Source organism: Balaenoptera physalus, assembly GCF_965194825.1.
Source record: "Balaenoptera physalus genome assembly, chromosome: 1".
In the NCBI taxonomy this organism is placed as follows: domain Eukaryota; kingdom Metazoa; phylum Chordata; class Mammalia; order Artiodactyla; family Balaenopteridae; genus Balaenoptera; species Balaenoptera physalus.
Window position 1 is genome coordinate 101,589,225 of NC_138882.1, and position 17,317 is coordinate 101,606,541.

The 17,317-nt window shown below is 41.6% G+C and overlaps 2 protein-coding genes across 18 annotated transcripts in view; one reads left to right on the plus strand and one right to left on the minus strand.

Annotated features, from left to right (window-relative positions):
- VAV3 (vav guanine nucleotide exchange factor 3) overlaps positions 1–17,317 on the plus strand; it is a 521,969-nt gene that overhangs the window by 2,755 nt on the left and 501,897 nt on the right. The gene's annotated exons all lie outside the window — the stretch shown is intronic.
- LOC309646505 (spindlin-1-like) lies at positions 3,308–7,377 on the minus strand. The gene is made up of 2 exons (XM_082432905.1): positions 7,316–7,377; positions 3,308–7,095 (listed from the first exon to the last, which is right to left on the minus strand). The coding sequence occupies exon 2, from the start codon at positions 7,070–7,072 to the stop codon at positions 6,359–6,361; it is 714 nt and encodes a 237-aa protein (XP_082289031.1). The 5' UTR covers positions 7,073–7,095; positions 7,316–7,377; the 3' UTR covers positions 3,308–6,358.

The following is a 17,317-nucleotide window of genomic DNA, read 5'->3' on the forward strand; positions in this document are numbered from 1 at the left end:
GCTGCTTCTGGTTATAAGGCTTCTGTGCCATCAGCTCTATCCATACTACGTAGTGAATAACTTAATAACCCAGTGAAACCCTGAAATACGTCCCAGCAGACTTTACTCTTCTGAATTTAGAGCTGTCATTACTAGTATTTGTGGCTTTTGCCATGTCTAAGACTCATTCTGTCCATCCGGCTTAGGTTCTGTTGAAGATATTAACTTGAAATAAACTATTTCCTTATAGCACCTGATCTTCTGAGCCAGGAAAAAACTGGAGGCTCTCACTTCAGAGTTTTGTGGTTTTTGAGACTGTTATGAACAGATGTTGACACAAGAAATTTTAGCGTATGGATGTCTTGCTTATTACTTGTTTTTAAGTTTTCAGAAGGAGGCTATGAATAGCCTCTTTTAATAAGAGTGTGTATCTCCAATGAGTGGGATTTATTCCACTCTCTTTGTTAGCCTTCTGCCTTGTTTGTGTTAAAAAATAATAACCCTGCAAATAATTAAACAATTTTACGTTTGAATCTTGGAGTCTTAAGTTAATCAATTGTCCTCCAAAAAAAATTATAAATGGGACCCCGATTCTCTTACTTAGTAATTGTTCTTTTTGGCTGTGGACATCAGCCTTTTTTTGCGTCTTGCTATGTTGGTAAGAGGACAATCTTTAGTTCAAAATAGGTCCTTTTTTTTTTTTAACCCTGATTTAGATTTGTTTTTATTAGTTAAAGTGGTAAACATTAATCACATTTAGTTACACATTTAACATATTCCTTTTATTATAAAGAATAAAAGTTAAATAAAACCCAGATGATCCTTGCAAATCCACACAGTCCATGAAATCTGGTCTCTGTATATACTAGACAGATTTGTTTTTCATCCAAAACAGTGTTCTAGCTAGGATACCAAGCACATACATGACTCTGGAAGAGAAGAGCCTTCCTGTGCTAGTTGTACTGGGGGTGCAACGTGGAAGACTGTGGGTTGTGGGCTTGAGGTCACTTTTGGTGGTTAAGAAGTTCTCCATAAATGCCTATAATTAAGCATGGATGTATCATCAATGAAATTATCTTAATCTTACTATTTTGTAATTTTAAATATTGCTTTATATTATGTCATAGGATGGGAATAACGCATTTGATAAATTTACTGACCACTATGTACAGTGTAGGTAAACTTCGAATTTTCTTAAAATGACTTATTCTGGTTTCAAGGGTTCCTTGAACAAATATTTGTTCCTACTATATGCCAGGCACTGTTGTAGGCACTGGCTTGGAGCAGTAAACAAACTCAATGGAGTCCCTGCCCTAAAAGGACTTCTATTTTAGTGGGGGACAATAAATAAATAAATGGCTGTAGAATATGATGTGCTGTGAAGAGAGATGAACCTGGGTCAGGGACTAGAGGGAAATGTGATTTGATTTTATGGAAGGTAGTCAAGAAAGGCTTCTCTGAGGAGATGCCAATTGAGCAGGACCTGAAGGGAGTGAGAGAAGGCAGGAATGTGGATGTTTGGAAGAAGAAAATTCCTGGCAGAGGGAACACCAAGTGCAAAGATCCTGAGGTAATTAAATGGTGGGTAAACTGAAGGAACAGCCAGAAGGCCAGTGGGCTGGAGGACAGTGAGTGTGGGAAGGGGTGGTAGGGATGAGGTGAGAGAGAAAATGGGGGCCAGATTTTTAGGACCTGTGGGCCATTGTAAGGACTTTCACCCTGGGTGAAATAGGAATCACGTGACTTGACTTACCTTTTCAACAGGGTCACTCTGGCTGCTATGTTGAGAATAGACCACAGAGCAGCCAGGTTGGAAGAGTCAGGCTAAGGCCATCATTCGGGCAAGTGGTGATGGCGGCTCTGACCAGAGTGATAGCAGGGCAGGTGGTGAGAAGGAATCCAACCGTAGGTATATTTTGAAGATAAAGCCAGCAAGGGTTTATTGATGGAATCAGATGAGCAGTATGAGAAGAAGAGAGGAGCCAGAAATGAATGCAGGGTTTCTGGCCTGAGGAATTGAACTGATGGAGTTGCCATTTACTGAGATGGAGACGATGGGAGGAAGAAGAGCTTTGGGGGTTGGGGGTAGGGAGAGGGGGAGGACAGTCTGGAGCTAGTTATGTCTGAAATGCCCAGCAGGCATCTAGATGCTGAGCAGGCAGCTGGAGAAGTTGGAGATGGAGAGGAAAAGTTTGCAGTCATCAGGGTATAGTTGGTATTTAAAATCTCGGCACTGGATGATATCACCTAGGGAGTAGTGTAGAAAGAAAAGATCAGACGCGTGAGCCATGGGGCCTGCCCATGTGTCAGGGGTAGAGAGATGGGAGCCTGTAAGGAGTTGGGAGGGAATGGCCACGGGGAGGAGAGAAGTAAGCAGAGTATGGTTCTAGCAAACCAAGTGAATAAAGTGTTTCTAGAAGGAGTGATTAGACACGTCAAATGCTGCTCTTCAAGTGAAAAAAGGATTGAAGATAGAATATTGTATTAAGCAGTATGAAGTTCTTTGGTGACCTTGGCAAAAACAGATTTGGTGTATGATGGGCAAACCCTCCACTGGAGAAGAGGGGCTAATGGGAGAGGATCTAGACCACGAGTATAGACATGTGTTAGGGGGTGATTTTGCTGTGGCGAGAGCAGATAAATGGGGTAGTGGCTAGTAGGGGAAAAGAGATCAAGAGGATTTTCTTATCTTACAGAATTTTTATTTAATACCTATTATAAGAGCTCTTTTAGATTTAGACAAATTTTATCATATGGCACACTTGTATATATGTGTATGTGTGGGAAAAATATGTATGTATATAAGAAAATATAAATGAAATATATTTAATGTGTATTTTCCACGGAGCACCATGTATTGGTGATGCAGCATTTCTAAAAGAATTCATCACTTTTGTCCCCAGGATTTCCTTCCAAGCTCCTAACACACAGTTGGGTTTTTATTGCTGTTACTACTTCTTTTTTTTTTTTTTTTTTTTTTTTTTTTTTGCACATAAAGGGTTTATTTTAAATGTTTTAAGGAATAGGATAGAGTTACATCATAATTATAAAAATTACTTACAGAATGAACAGATTTATATTGTTTATACTTCTAAATGCAGAGAACAGGGAACTGTCTACACATTGTATAAAATAAAATTAAAATTAAAAATGAATTCAAGCTTGAAAGATGAGGTCATTTACCTAATTTTAAAATGCGAACACGAAGACCTCTGAACTATACACATTCGTTCGAACTGCACTAATGATGGAAAATACAAAAAGCGCAGCATTTCCAAGGAACCACAGACATTTTGACCATAATTATTTTCTGTTACAATAATTCCTGTTTTGTCTTTGGAGAACTTTTTCTTTTTTTTTTTTAAGACAATCAGCTTCAAGGATGTCTTCAGGCACTACAATTTGTGACAATCAAAACAGTCTTCTAATGGGTCCACAGCGTTCAGAGATTCAAGCCCAATGCACTTCAGGGTTTGGCACGTAAAACAATAATAGAAATGAAATCTGGTTTAGAAGCAACTGTGACTTTTAAGAATGCACAGTCCCTTCAAATGCTGCATGACATACACAACTGGAAAATCACCTTCTGTTGGCACTACATTTGCTTCACCAGTGCATCTTTACCCTACAACCACTGAAACAGCACAGTTAAGCAAATATACAGAAACTGAAAACAAATAAAAACAAAGATAGAAAACAAAAAACCTAAATATATTTAACATGCAATTTTAGTTAGTTACATTGAACATTCTACTTAGAATAGAGCATGCAAAAAAGGATGGTCTGCTTTTAAGGTTTTCCTTTGAAGCTTTACATGGCAGCCAGACATCACGCACGCACACACACACGACACAATAATACTATAGCAGGTCAATGAGAAAGGCCAATACATTTTATACAGAGATTCATGTCTTGTGTTGTCACAAGTCCCATGATAATTTTGGAAATTAATGTTGTATTCCTAGAACAAGGAACCAACATTCCGATACCAGGAAAATGCAAGCAGTGCATGCAGATCTGAAACATGAGCCTAGACGAAGCCTGAAATACTCGGCTGGGGAGCATAGTCATGGCGTCAGGAAGTGTGGTTTAAGCCACCAAAAGAAAAAAGAATGGGGAAAAAAAAAAGGAAAAAAGAACAACAAAAAGACCCCTTCCCCTTCCTTCAACCCTAAAGGCAATAAATGGAACAATGATTAAAATAATGATGATAATAAATCACGTCACATTCATCTAGAGAGATCACGTGGTATTAAAAGTTGCTAAAGGTACTTGCAGAAAAACCACAATGCAAGTCATTAAGTAATGCCAGAAATGTTTCAACTCAACTGACCCAACCCTCAGGATGCCTCCAAAGGACTTTATTTTTCAGTCTGAAGTCACTGTGTCCTGTTCATGCAGTGCACGCTGGACAACTCCCTCTCTGGGCCACACGTGTCCACTTGGGCACGGGGAGCTGGGCTCAACCTTGAGATTCACATGCAGGAACTCTTTACAAGAGCCTCCAGGAGAACAGATGACAGATCTGTAGCATGACACTTGTTTCAAGCACAGGAGGAACATCTAAGACCTGGGTACCCACTGCACGGAGGAGCTCACCCCTGGCTGCCCTCAGTGAGGCACTGGGCACGCTGGAGAGACCTGGGGTGCTGTATTTACATGGTGCGCGAGGTTACCACCCACCAGCACAACAAGGCACAGCCTTCCTGAAGGCGAAAATGGGCATCACACAAACCTCGCATAGCGCGGCCTTGAAACTACAGGATCTCTTAACATCAAGAACAGCCATGACAGACGTCACACAGACCTGGTGTTTGACTGAGATTCATATGCATTTAAGCTTTCTGCCCAAATCTGAGGTAAGATTTTCAACCTCCACAAGACTGGTTTCACAAATCATCTTTCTCCTAGCTTTCAAACTGCCAGGGATCATCCAAAACAAAGTGATAGGCTGACGTTCTGCTGCTAAATGAACCACTTTTGCAGTTCTATTTTAGTTAAAACAACCTTGCAGGAAAGGATTCAGTGGCTAAGGGCTGCTATCAGTCACACCCACAAGCCAGTGCAGGTGACTGACCCTGATGTGGTAGGATCCACCAAATGGAATGACTCCACATCAACAGCACACCATGAGTAAGAACATACAGCACCACAAGAGGTGTCAGGAATTTAAGCTGTTATTTGTCTAGACATTCTTTGAGGGGAAAAGCCGAGGGGGAAAAGTCTTCTGACCATAATCATATATCAGTAATAACAGTAATAAAAATAAAGGTATCCCAGAGAACTTGTTAAAAGGCAACAACGTCATTCTTAAACTTACATTTCTAATATAAAAGCACTACGTTCTTCCAGGAACTTACCAAATACACATAAACCGCTGATATACTGTTGCCTTTTAAATCCGTGTACTAAAATTCCAGATTACTAATTTGTACAAATAATGGACCAAATGTGCCATCCAAAATACACCTGCATTACACTATGTGGACCAAGTACCTGGGCTTTGCTTAAAAAGAAGTATTTATGATAAAAAAATGTAAACAAATAATGTACAAAGCTTAGAATTAAAGGCAGCCTTTTACCCAGATTTCTAACTGTTTTGTAAAATTGTAATGTGGGTCATTAAATGTTCACAGGTGATTCATATTTTAATTTACAGTTTAAAGCCTCCAGACTGAAATGGTGCTCTGAACTTGACTTTCAAAATAAGCTGAATGTCCCGATGTGCTTCCTGTGCCCAAATTTAATTTTAAATAAACAGCAGTAATACATTGAATACACTAAATACAAGTGGCTTGGGTCAGCACTCCTGTTAAACTGGAGAAAATTATGTAACCCCCACTCCAACCCACAAAGAAAGGACTGCCCATGAAGTGTGTGTGTGTGTGTGTGTGTGTGTGTGTGTGCGTGCGCGCACACAGATCTATGTGTATGTATATATACATTATATATGTATACACACAGATGTAGATAGGTAGGTAGATATAGATACATATATATCTCAAAAAAAGGCAATAACAAAAATACCAAACTATGCTTGCATTGTGGCAGCAGAATAACAGTGTTAAGCGTGAAGGGGAAAGTGGATAAGATCTACTACAGTTTTAAATGACTATGATACTAGCTTAACTTTTACCAGACTTGCCTGTAACTCCCTTCCAAACAGAAAGACTTCTTTTAAGAGGAAGGAGTTCCTTACACAAAATGCTTTGTGTTCACATAAATCTGTACTATTCAGAACAAAACCAGTTCTGCTGGCAGAGATTGTGGGTTCGCAGGGACATTTAAGCTTTCATTAAACTGGAAAGCAATCAAGTCTTTATGTCTACAAATTATACATTTAATAGTTCCACAAATTTGGCAAAGTTCGTGATGACATCTAGGATGTTTTCACCAAATCGTAGACATAAATATGGAAATCATCATCAAACTTGATGAAATAGACAGACGGTTTGGCTTCTACTTGATGAATGACCATGCCAGTCCTCTTAGAGCCATCTTCTTTGGCATATTCCACTTGTTTGCCTACCAGGCTGTCCACAACTTCTCCTGGTTCCCTTTCTGCTGGAGGTGAATCATTAGAATCGGGCATAATGCGAAGGTCGCCTTCTTTATAATCATCTAAGAGCTGGTACATGTACAAGACAGGATCTTTTTCATAGGTGATGTAAAACCATGTGTTCATTATAGGGGCGCGTGCTAAGACCATTCCCCTCCACTCGTCTTTAGAGCCATCCTCGGTCTCAAACATGTGCTCCACTGCTTTGCCAATCATTGTGTCGGCTAGGTGTGCATCACTGATTCGAGATGTTGCAACTCTATCAGGGAGGACTTCAAGCGCAGAAACTCTTTCATCTTTATTAAGTTCTAGTCCATAAACACAGTCAAATCCATCGTATTTTATAAGATACAAAGAAGGATTTACAGGCACCTGGTCCAGAACGGTTCCTTTCCACTGGGTGATGGGGCCATTCCCCTCTTTCCACCCATGCTGAATCCTGCAGCCTACGATGTTCCGCCGGGGCTGGGAAACAGGTTTGCTCGGCCCCACACTGCTCCGATGTTTTTTGTGGGACGTCCGTTTCTTCATCATGCTTGCAGATACACCAGCATGGCCTGCATCAGCTCTGGACCGCTGGCCAGGTGTCTTCCCGAATGGGGTCTTCATTCATCTGTATTTAAGTGAGCAGCAGAGCTGCTGGACTAGGGTGAAAATTCAGTATGCTCCAATTTGAAACTTTTCACAGAATTTCAATGTTCTTGTTAATCCATCATCCCAAGCGCCTTTTTTTTTTATAAGTTCAGCAAAAATACGTGAAATCCTAAGTACTCTCACCTGCCCGCCACCTAGGCCGCCGTCGGCAGCCCGCAGGCCCTGCCGTCCCGCGCCGCGCTCCCGCCCCCGTTACTACTTCTTAAAGTTAAAGAGAGCTTTATTTCTGCTATACATAACTGTACATTGTTTTAAAACTATGATTATATGAGCTTTAGCATTAAGGTGTGCTTCCCAAATGCATGTCTGCATCCTCCCCCCTCCCCCCACCCCTGCCCCAGGTACTGCTCTGTGAAGATTACTGGGTTATACGGAAGAGAGAAAAAAGGCTGTCATTGTCCAAAAAGAGTGGTGTGCCAGTTATATTTTTAGCCAGTCAGTTCAGAAAATAATGTCATTATTTAATCTTTCTTCTCAGGAGTCAGTAACCTCTTTGCCATTTGTTGGATTATTCTCTTGGCCAGCATAAATTTAAACTTGACACCGATCAAGATCTTTTCATGTGAAGTAGCTCAGGCATCTTAAGCACTTGTTCTGTCTGCATACTTGATGGCTTAACCTGGGCTCTCGAGGAACCAGAGCCTGGGGTAAAGGATTGAAGTGCTGAAACTTTATTGGTGAGGTGCAGTCCCATGGTTGTCAGAGTGAACAAAATGAGCAAGTGCCTTTTTTTTTTTTTTTTTAAGATGGGGAAAATTATATCATGTTTGTAATGCAGATAGGATTGATCCAGTATAGATCACCACTGATTTCCTAATTTTCAAATACAACATACTCTTTTTAGATTATTTTTCTTAAACTCACAGTGGCAATTTACATTATTGACTTTTCCTTCCGTCCTGAAACTCTTAACTCTCATCACACTATACTCTCCTGATTCTCTCGTACCTTTTAAATATTTACTTATTTATTTATTTGGCTGTGTGGGGTCTTAGTTGCAGCACGTGGGATCTTCCTTGCGGCATGTGGGCTTAGTAGTAGCGGCACGCTGGCTTAGTTGCCTTGCGGCATGTGGGATCTTCATTCCCCAACCAGGGATCGAACCCGCATCCCCTGCATTGGAAGGCAGATTCTTAACCACTGGACCACCAGGAAGTCCCTCTTGTACCTTTTGTATTCCTTCTCAGCTTCCTTTGCTGGCTTCTCTTTAAACATACCTTAAGAATTTTAGAGTTTTCTCCTTCGTTGCCTTTTTTCGTATCCTCTTCCCTGTATCATCTCATGACACTGTGGCGTTACCTCCTTTTCATACCCTGATGGACCGCACGTTCATGGTGACAGCCTGTATCTGCCTGTTTTATGCCCCCACCTCTGTGGTTACAGTCGCTGCTTGGATGGAGGGATGAGAATCACATGATCAGAGTTCACTGTGGAAAGTTCCCTGACAGCAGAGTGAAGGATGAATTGGATGGGGTGGAGCTGGGCATGAGAAAGACTCCTGCTGAAGTTCAGTTAGGGGAGGAGGAGGCCAGTGGATGCAAGGCCAGAGAAGGGGTGAGAGTGGAAGGATAGGGAGGAATGAGGAAGATGAGAGAGAATGAAGAGCTGTAATGCGCCAGACTTTGGGACCTCTTAGGTGCAGTACTAGTGGAAAGTATCTGGGATGAGCCTCAGGTTTCAGGCTTGGGTGACTAGGGGGATAGAGAGGAGGTACAGATGTCAAAGGGAAAGGGGCACAATCAGTTTTGGATGTTGAGTTTGAAGTTGTTACTAGTTACCTTCCATATTGTGTTTCAAGCATCCTACTCTCTTACTAATCCTTCCTTTCTGGATTATTCTACTAATACCTAAAATTCAACAATCTTTTGAACTGTTGGTCCCACCACCTCTTCACTGCCTTTGTGTCTTCATTTCCCTCCTACTCAGCTTAAATACCATGGTCATTATAGTTACTTCCTTAGCTTCTCTTGGTTGGTGATACTCATTTGGGTAAAATATAACCCTGGTTAAATCCAACTCTCTACTTACTCCCTGCCGGCAATTCAGCTGCTGAACCTGATGGACGGAGGAAAACCCATCCACCTGAGTGCTCTCACTTTAAATTCACGACCCCTAACCTCAGGTGGGCGCCTCAGGCAACCCAGCCATCTGAGTACCTGTCTCTAGACCAGACATTCTTAAAATATGATCTGGGGGCTTCTGACAGTCCCTAAAATGCTTTTAGGGGTTCCCTAAGGTCGAACATTCTTTTAATAATATTATTAAGACACTCTTTGCCTTTTCTCACTCTTCCTTTCCCACAAGCGTATAGTGGAGTTTTCCCAAAGCTACATGCTGCTGACCTGTGATTATGTGTCTGTGCATGTTTTAAAGATTTCTCATTTTAGAGTTCCAATATGTAAGGTGTTGATAGATATAACCCCTATAAGTAAAAGCTGCTGAGGATTCTCACTCATTTTTTTTAGGAGTGTAAAGGGGTACTGAGACCAATTTGAAAACTGCCCTAGACCGTTCAATTTCTGACTCTCCCAGATGCCTGTCTGGTACCTTTTCTTCTTGAACCTGCATCTTCATTCTCGCTCTCAACTGGTGATCTTGCTTCCTATTCCACTGAGAAAACAGACACAGTCAGAGGAGAGCTTCCTCAGGTGCCCACCTTCCCGCATCTTGCCTGCAGACGATGCTTTCTGTCCTGTTCTGTGGGTGAATTATCAATGCTCCTAGCAAAGGCCAGTTCCTCCTTCACTCTATCTCTGTGCTTTCCTACATCTTCTGTTCTCTCCTGGATCTTTTTGTTTGCATGCACAGGATACATTTTCAAGGTAGAGACTTGCTGATGAGCATTGGGTATGATGGAGAGTGACTAAGGACTCCTAAAGTTTGACCTGAACTACTGGGGCAGGTCAGTATAACCTCCTTATAACTGTTCCCACGGACCATGGGATAAAATCCAAGCTCCTTGGTAAGCACTGCAGGGACCCGTGGGCTGGTCCTGCTTCATGTCTCAAAGCTCTTTCAACTGTGTGCTCCTGACCTTTTCGTGGCTTCTCAAATGAACTGTGCTGCTATTGCGTTTGCCTATTTCTCTGTTTGAAGGGTCCTTTCTCATTAGTCTGAAGGAAGACTTGGTTCAAGGGCCCTTTGCAGTGAGGGCCGCCTAACTCCTTCCGCAGGTGTGGCTGATCACTTACTACCTTGTGCCACGATGTATAGTGTACATGGGTGGAGGGCAGCATTCCTTACACTGTTTTGTAATCTTTATCTTATCTCTCTCCCTTCCAGGCTGTGACCTGCTTGAGGCTATCATAGACTTTTTCATTTACATACATCTCTAGAATTTGACCCAGGGAGTCATACGAAACACGCATACATAAGTAGGCATTAATGAAACTTATTGAAAATGATAACTCTTCGTTTACTACCTTGTCAAACACACCTATATAAAATTTAATAAGATGTGCTAAGCACTATGTCATTAAAAACCAAAAACACCTGTTCTTTAAGTGGCATTACTAATAATAGCAGATAACATTACTCTGCTACTTACCACCTGAGTGACTTCCAGAAAGTGCCTGAACCTCTCTGTTCTTCAACTTCTTCATCTCAAAAGCAGGCGTGATAAAAGAACCTACCTCCTGGAGTGGTTGTGAGGACTAAATGAACTAATTATCCCTATGCTTGGCACATAACAAATGCTCAATAAATGTTTACTACTTTTACTACAATTATTACTACTGTTTCTGCAGAAACACTCCAGGCAGTGTGTTAACACCTTCCTTGCATTATGTCATCCAGTCATCACAACACCATGAGACGGGCACTGATATTCATCCCCTCGATACTCTCCAAGGCTAAGAGGAGTTAGTAACTTGTACTAACAAGTAGTGGTAGAGGCAAGATTAGAATTAAAACATTTATAGTGAACTGAGTTCCCATCCACAAGGCTATTGGCACATCTGAATGTGAACCGTGAGGAATTTTTCTTTTTTTTCACTCTCTTCTGCTCTCGTGGCATTCCTGTGGAGGAATGCTCTCGTTGGTTTTGTGGCTGTTGGTTATAGCACATCCGTACTAAGTTGGATATTGAGTAATAATTTTGGTTTAGGGTATTGAATGTATCAACTGGATGGTTTTATACACATTTATCACACGAATCAGTATAAAATGGGAGATAGGCTTTTGACAGGAATACAGTGGGGAAAGGAAAAAAGCAGATAGAAAAACTAAGGAAAGTTAACGAAAGGAAAGGAGAAAATGAGTGTATGCTGGTCCCTTTCAGCCTTTTAACACTGTGCCTCGTGACAGCTGGTCTCGAGCACATAGTTTAATGCCCTACTCTTGAGCAGGGTCAGGACTGCTTACATTTCCCTGGGCAACAGGAACACCATTGTTTTAAATGGCATGTTTTCAAGTGATTGTCTTTTTTTTTCTTTCATGTATTACAATCATTCTTCTTGTAAATTCACAGACATCTATTGTTAGCTGTTAATTGGAATGTTATATCCCACTCTTTTTTCCCCTGTTAACACAGACCCTGAATGGTATTAAGGACAGTCACAAATTCACATTCTGCCTTTCCCCAGTCTCAAGCATTTACAGGACAGAACCATGAAAAGCGAAGGAAGCAGCTACTTCTGAATTTCATAGAAAAACTATTTTAGAATTGTATTTTATGCTGCTATCTGAATGTGCTTTCAAAATATGTGTTGCAAGAAGTGTAGTCAGCTTTTGAGTGGTTTGCTTAACAGGAAGCCGGCAGCATATGCTGCTCACAGGGGAGTGCCCTAAAGGGTCAATTAATATGGAATATTTAATGAAACACTTGATACTCACCTTCCATGATTTTCAAAGTGCTTGTCTTAAAATAGGTCTGGAACAGCTGGCCTGAATAAACAAGCATCATGCCTCTGTGCCCACTAACGTCAGGAGCCTTTTCCTGGGGGTGTGGTTTAATGAAAAGACTTGAGGCCGGGAGTCAGGAGACCCAGGTTCTAGTCCCAGCCCTGTCTCTGACATGTGACCTTAGCAAATACCTGCTTCTCTTTGTCTCCACCTTCCATACTTACAGCAATGATAGAAAATACTTACATATACAGCAATGTGCTAAAAAGCAGCTAAATTTTTTCCACATATTTAGATCTCACTTAGGAGGCATTACCTTTTTTTTTTTTAACATCTTTATTGGAGTATAATTGCTTTACAATGTTGTGTTAGTTTCTGATGTATAACAAAGTGAATCAGCTATACATATACATATATTCCCATACCCTCTCCCTCTTGCGTCTCCCTCCCACCCTCCCTATCCCACCCCTCTAGGTGATCACAAAGCACCCAAGCTGATCTCCCTGTGCAATGCGGCTGCTTCCCACTAGCTATCGGTTTTACATTTGGTAGTATATATAAGTCCACGCCACTCTCTCACTTCGTCCCAGCTTACCCTTCCCCCCCTAGGAGGCATCACCTTTCATGAGGAGAGCTTTGGGACAAGCCAGAAATGTTTAAATCCCAGCTCTAGTACTTAACTTTCCCAAGGTCACAGAATTGTTAGTTTCCTTGCTGAGTCTCAGTTTCCTCCTATAATAGGCAAGAAATAGTAAAATCTACTTTGCAGGATGTGGTGAGAATTCAATAATATATGTAAAATGCCTGGGCATAGTAGGTATTCAGCAAGATTTTATTTCCTTCCTTCTCCCCCCACCTCCTTGATCCTCATAAGAGGCAGGAAGAACAAGGTCTTATCTCTGCTCTACAGAGAAGGAAACTGAGATGTGCACTGGCTAAAGGACTTTTCTCAAGGTCACGGATAGGAAGTGGTAAAGACAGGACTTGAGTCCAATTGTCCTAATTCCAAATTCAGTGAAGTTTCCCATTCCGCTTCCAAGCTCAGCTGATAGATGGTGAATTGCATGAGCAAATGACTGGGAACATGCTTGGAGAAAGCAAGGCCTGTTCTGCAAATGTAAAATGACATTATTATTTTGCACTAAAGTTTGCTGTATTTCAAATAGAAACATCTAAAACAATGAAACCAGATTTCAGTTATTCTAGAGTCTGATTATCTAGTTTGTGGATTATTGGATTTTTGGTAATTTCAAAGCTCTTCTGCTTTCTGTTTGGTTCTGTTTTCATGGAAATTTGTGCATATGATTGATTGATTCATCAAATTATCCATTTGTCTGCTAAATATTGGGCTTTGTAGTAGATGCTGAGGATTCAAAGGTGAATAAAACTCAGCCCCTGACCCTGTGTTGCTTTTAGGCTACACAGCATGGATTTTACCTCAGACATGCCCTTATAAAACGGGGGGATGGGAAGGGAGACTTGAGTTAGAGTGATGGGCATGGCAAATGTTTGGTAGGCGGGTGATGTTTTTTTGGATGCGTTGTTAATTTGCTGATGTTCAGGGCGTGGCGTTAACGTCACAGAATGGATTATATGTGTGTGCCTGGCTCCTGGTATTTCTCTCCTTTCCATAGACGTTTGTCTAGTACCTCCTCTTGTGTGCAGGGCACTGAAGGCAGAAAGTTACAGTTCACGGAGTTTTTGCTTTTGAGGGGTTGGGAGAAAGCAGATTTGACCCTGGAGTGAGGCTTTTGAAAGAATGAGAAAGGAAGTAAGTCACTGGATGCTACGAGGCCGGTGCAAAAGTTCACGCAGCTGGGTGAGAGAGATAAGACCCGGAAGAGGACAGACATGAGTGGTTACTAGAGAGGAAGAAGGTTTGTGAAAGAAAACTAGGTGGGGAGAGTGTGTGTGAGACGGAGGATGTACAAAGACATTCAGACTTCGGTGATGTCCCCATAGAAGGCAGTTACTCTGAGCACTGATAACGTTAGTACTGGAGTAGGGCTGTACCGTTGGCATTTGGCCGTGAAGATGTTCAATTACATCTGCCTGGTGTGTGGCCTGGAGCATCAGAGGATGGCCTGTTCTCTTGAATATCTTAAAAGCTGAGGGAGCAGAGACTACAGAGTCAGACTGCTTAACGGGCACGTGAAGTAAAGCACGGAGAGCTGGAGGCCTGCTCACTCTGCCTCTAACCTCCTGGCTTGCCACCTCTCCCTCCCTCCCTCCCTCCTGTCAGAACCTTTCCTTATCCTCCCTGTGCTCTTTTTTTTTTTTTATAAATTTATTTATTTTATTATTTTTATTTTTTGGCTGTGTTGGGTCTTCGTTTCTGTGCGAAGGCTTTCTCTAGTTGTGGCAAGCGGGGGCCACTCTTCATCGCGGTGCGCGGGCCTCTCACTATCGTGGCCTCTCTTGTTGCGGAGCACAGGCTCCAGACGCGCAGGCTCAGTAATTGTGGCTCACGGGCCTAGTTGCTCCGCGGCATGTGGAATCTTCCCAGACCAGGGCTCGAACCCGTGTCCCCTGCATCGGCAGGCAGGTTCTCAACCTCTACACCACCAGGGAAGCCCCCCTGTGCTCTTCTGTCGATTGACATCTCCTCCTTCCCTGGCCCTTTTGTCCTTGGCTGTATACTCCAGGGTCCTGTCTGGATCTGTGCGGTCGGCTATTCCACTTTCACCCCAAATCCCCTTCACCTTCTGTGACCTCAGATGGGCCAGCCTGGAGTACCCGTCTCCACAGGCTTTCCTGTTCTCGCGTGTGAGCTGAAGAGAGCTGTCGACGTCAGCACACCAGCCTGTCTTTACTGTCCGGCTTCACTGTAGCCTCATGCTGTTCTTCTCACCTCTTTGCCATGCCTCATGTCTTTTTGGCTTCCGCTCACTCCCTCACTCAGATGCCAACCCTCTAAAGCCACACTCCCTGAGTCCCTGACTCTCCCCGAGTCCCTGCAAGTTCACCTGGTTCTCATCATTACCACCCAGCCCTCCCGAGTTTGGACTTGGCCTCAGTCTATCTCATCCGCTACCCACGGTGGTGACCATTATTACTGTTATGAGAGGGAGCGACTGTTCCAAACTTTACAAGTTACACTTGTACATTTTTTGACCTTCTGACTACCAAGGGGTCTTGAAGGGAATATTTAATCAATGAAAATCCCAGAGGCAACCAGGTGTTAGGAAAACACTGATTCTGAGAAGTTCAACTCTGTGCACTAGCAGTACTTCTTTTGGTTTGTGGTCTGCAGAGCCCCGTGGTGTGCTGTAGTGAACATCCACTGACAAACCAGAAGCTCTCAAGCCATTTTTATCAGTTCGCAGCAGGTCTGAGGCTGCGTGTCCCCACTGGCAACCAGCTCATAGTGTCTGCTTATTTTAGTAAGCCTTTTCTTTTATGGTAATGTTATCATTCAATTAGTGCAACATTCACTTAATCATATATGTGGTGCCTGACAACAAAGGAACGTGGATCTAGAACAATCCATCACTTTTTGATACTCCAAAGTGTAGATTCAGCAGAAGATTATTAAATTCCCTGGCACTTGACCTGCAAATATGAGAAAGTATTTGTTGGCTAGAGAAATTTAGTTAGCTTAGTTCATAGGCAGCCACACAAGAAATGCTTGACTTCAGATTATTTATGATGACAGAGTACTTGGCAATAGAGTCTTTCATTTGCCCATAAACTGAACTTGGAGATTCAGTAGAATACAGCTATTCATCCGCAGTGAGGGGGAAGCAAGAACTGAGATTTCTGGAGCTCAGAATGAGCACCAACGTGAAAAGATCTGGGTGCTTCCAGAGACACTGTTTAAGGAAAGAATGTGACATAATTGCTGTTTATCAGTTTCATCCCAGTAGATTCTGAAACATGAAGCTGGATTCTTGAGCGTATTTATGCAGCAGCCCTGATAGTTAAACCTTACTGAGTTTTCAGTCTTTTCGAATATATAGTTATATTTTATGACCTTAGTTAAGAGAAAAGTAGTAAAATTTGGTAAAGGTTTTAATTTTTTCCCTTCAGTGTTTAATACATGATTCAGCAGTTTTAATAATACGTATAAATTTATTTCTTACCTAGCTAGCACTAAGCTTTTTGGCATCCTTTCCCATTTGATAACTACCTAAAGCTCTCCTGGATTTTATATAAAATAAGCTAAGTAAAAAAGTGCTTAGAAAGACAGCACTTATTATTAAAAATAATAATAATAATAATAAAGCCCTTCTGTACAGAGAAGAGATAAAATGAATGTCTTAAACTTCACGTAAATGCAATAAGCTAAGCTTAATTTATGTAACCATTAGAGTTCCTAGATTCTGACTTCAAGGCTGAGGACTTTTAATTTACTCCCTATTCTACTACACAGCATTGTGGGCCTTGGATACATCAACCTGGCTTTGACTCCTAGCTCTGCCACTGACAGTCTTGGGCAACTCTGATCTTGGGTTTCCACATTTATTAAATGCGATAATGCCTATTTGCAGTGTTATACAGATTAAATTAATTGAAGTAATGCATATTTTATTTGCCACTTGGAAGGTACTCATAAATGTAGGTTCCATTCCTTTTCATTAAGCCCGTTTTTTGTTTGTTTTTTGTTTTTTTAAGTTGAAGGAGATTACAGGTTACAAGTTATAATGAAAAAGAGGGAGAGCTGAAAGTTAGGTTGGCAATAGTAAAAACTATAAATCATGGCTGGACTCAAGAACTCAAGAACCATGTTAATCTTGGACTGTGGAGAATGCAGCCAAACTAATTCACATACTGCACAAGGCTCTGGAGAAGGATAGTTTTGTTTGAATCGACCATTATAGTAACTAGTTTTATTGTTCAAAGAGTTATACAATTATGGAGCTGGAAAAGTCCTCAGAGATAATTCTAGCTCAGCTCCTTCATTTTAAAAATGAGCAGTCTAATGTTCCTAATATATGCAATGATTTGCCCAAGGTTACTTGGTTTCCTGAATCATAGCACATTATTTTTCTCATAACAGAATGCTAATAATGACCCATCTCCTCAAGAGAAGTTTAAATTGTTATTCCTTAAAAACAAACAGACAAATTTAAAGAACTCTTTAAGAAAGATTGGAAAGTGCTTGAGTTCAGAATTTCTCATGTGAAATACTTGTTATAAAGACCTTATTCTCTCCCATCCATCTATCTATCTACCCATCCATCCATTGGCTATAATAGTAAAGGGGAATCATTGAGAATGGGGAATATAAGATCTCAGACTTTGGAGCTCAGAATGCCCTGGGAGAATTGACAAAGCATTGAG

Excerpts from the sequence above, each read along its gene's own strand:
- LOC309646505 (XM_082432905.1), bottom strand. The coding sequence starts at position 7,072 with ATGATGAAGAAACGGACGTCCCACAAAAAACATCGGAGCAGTGTGGGG.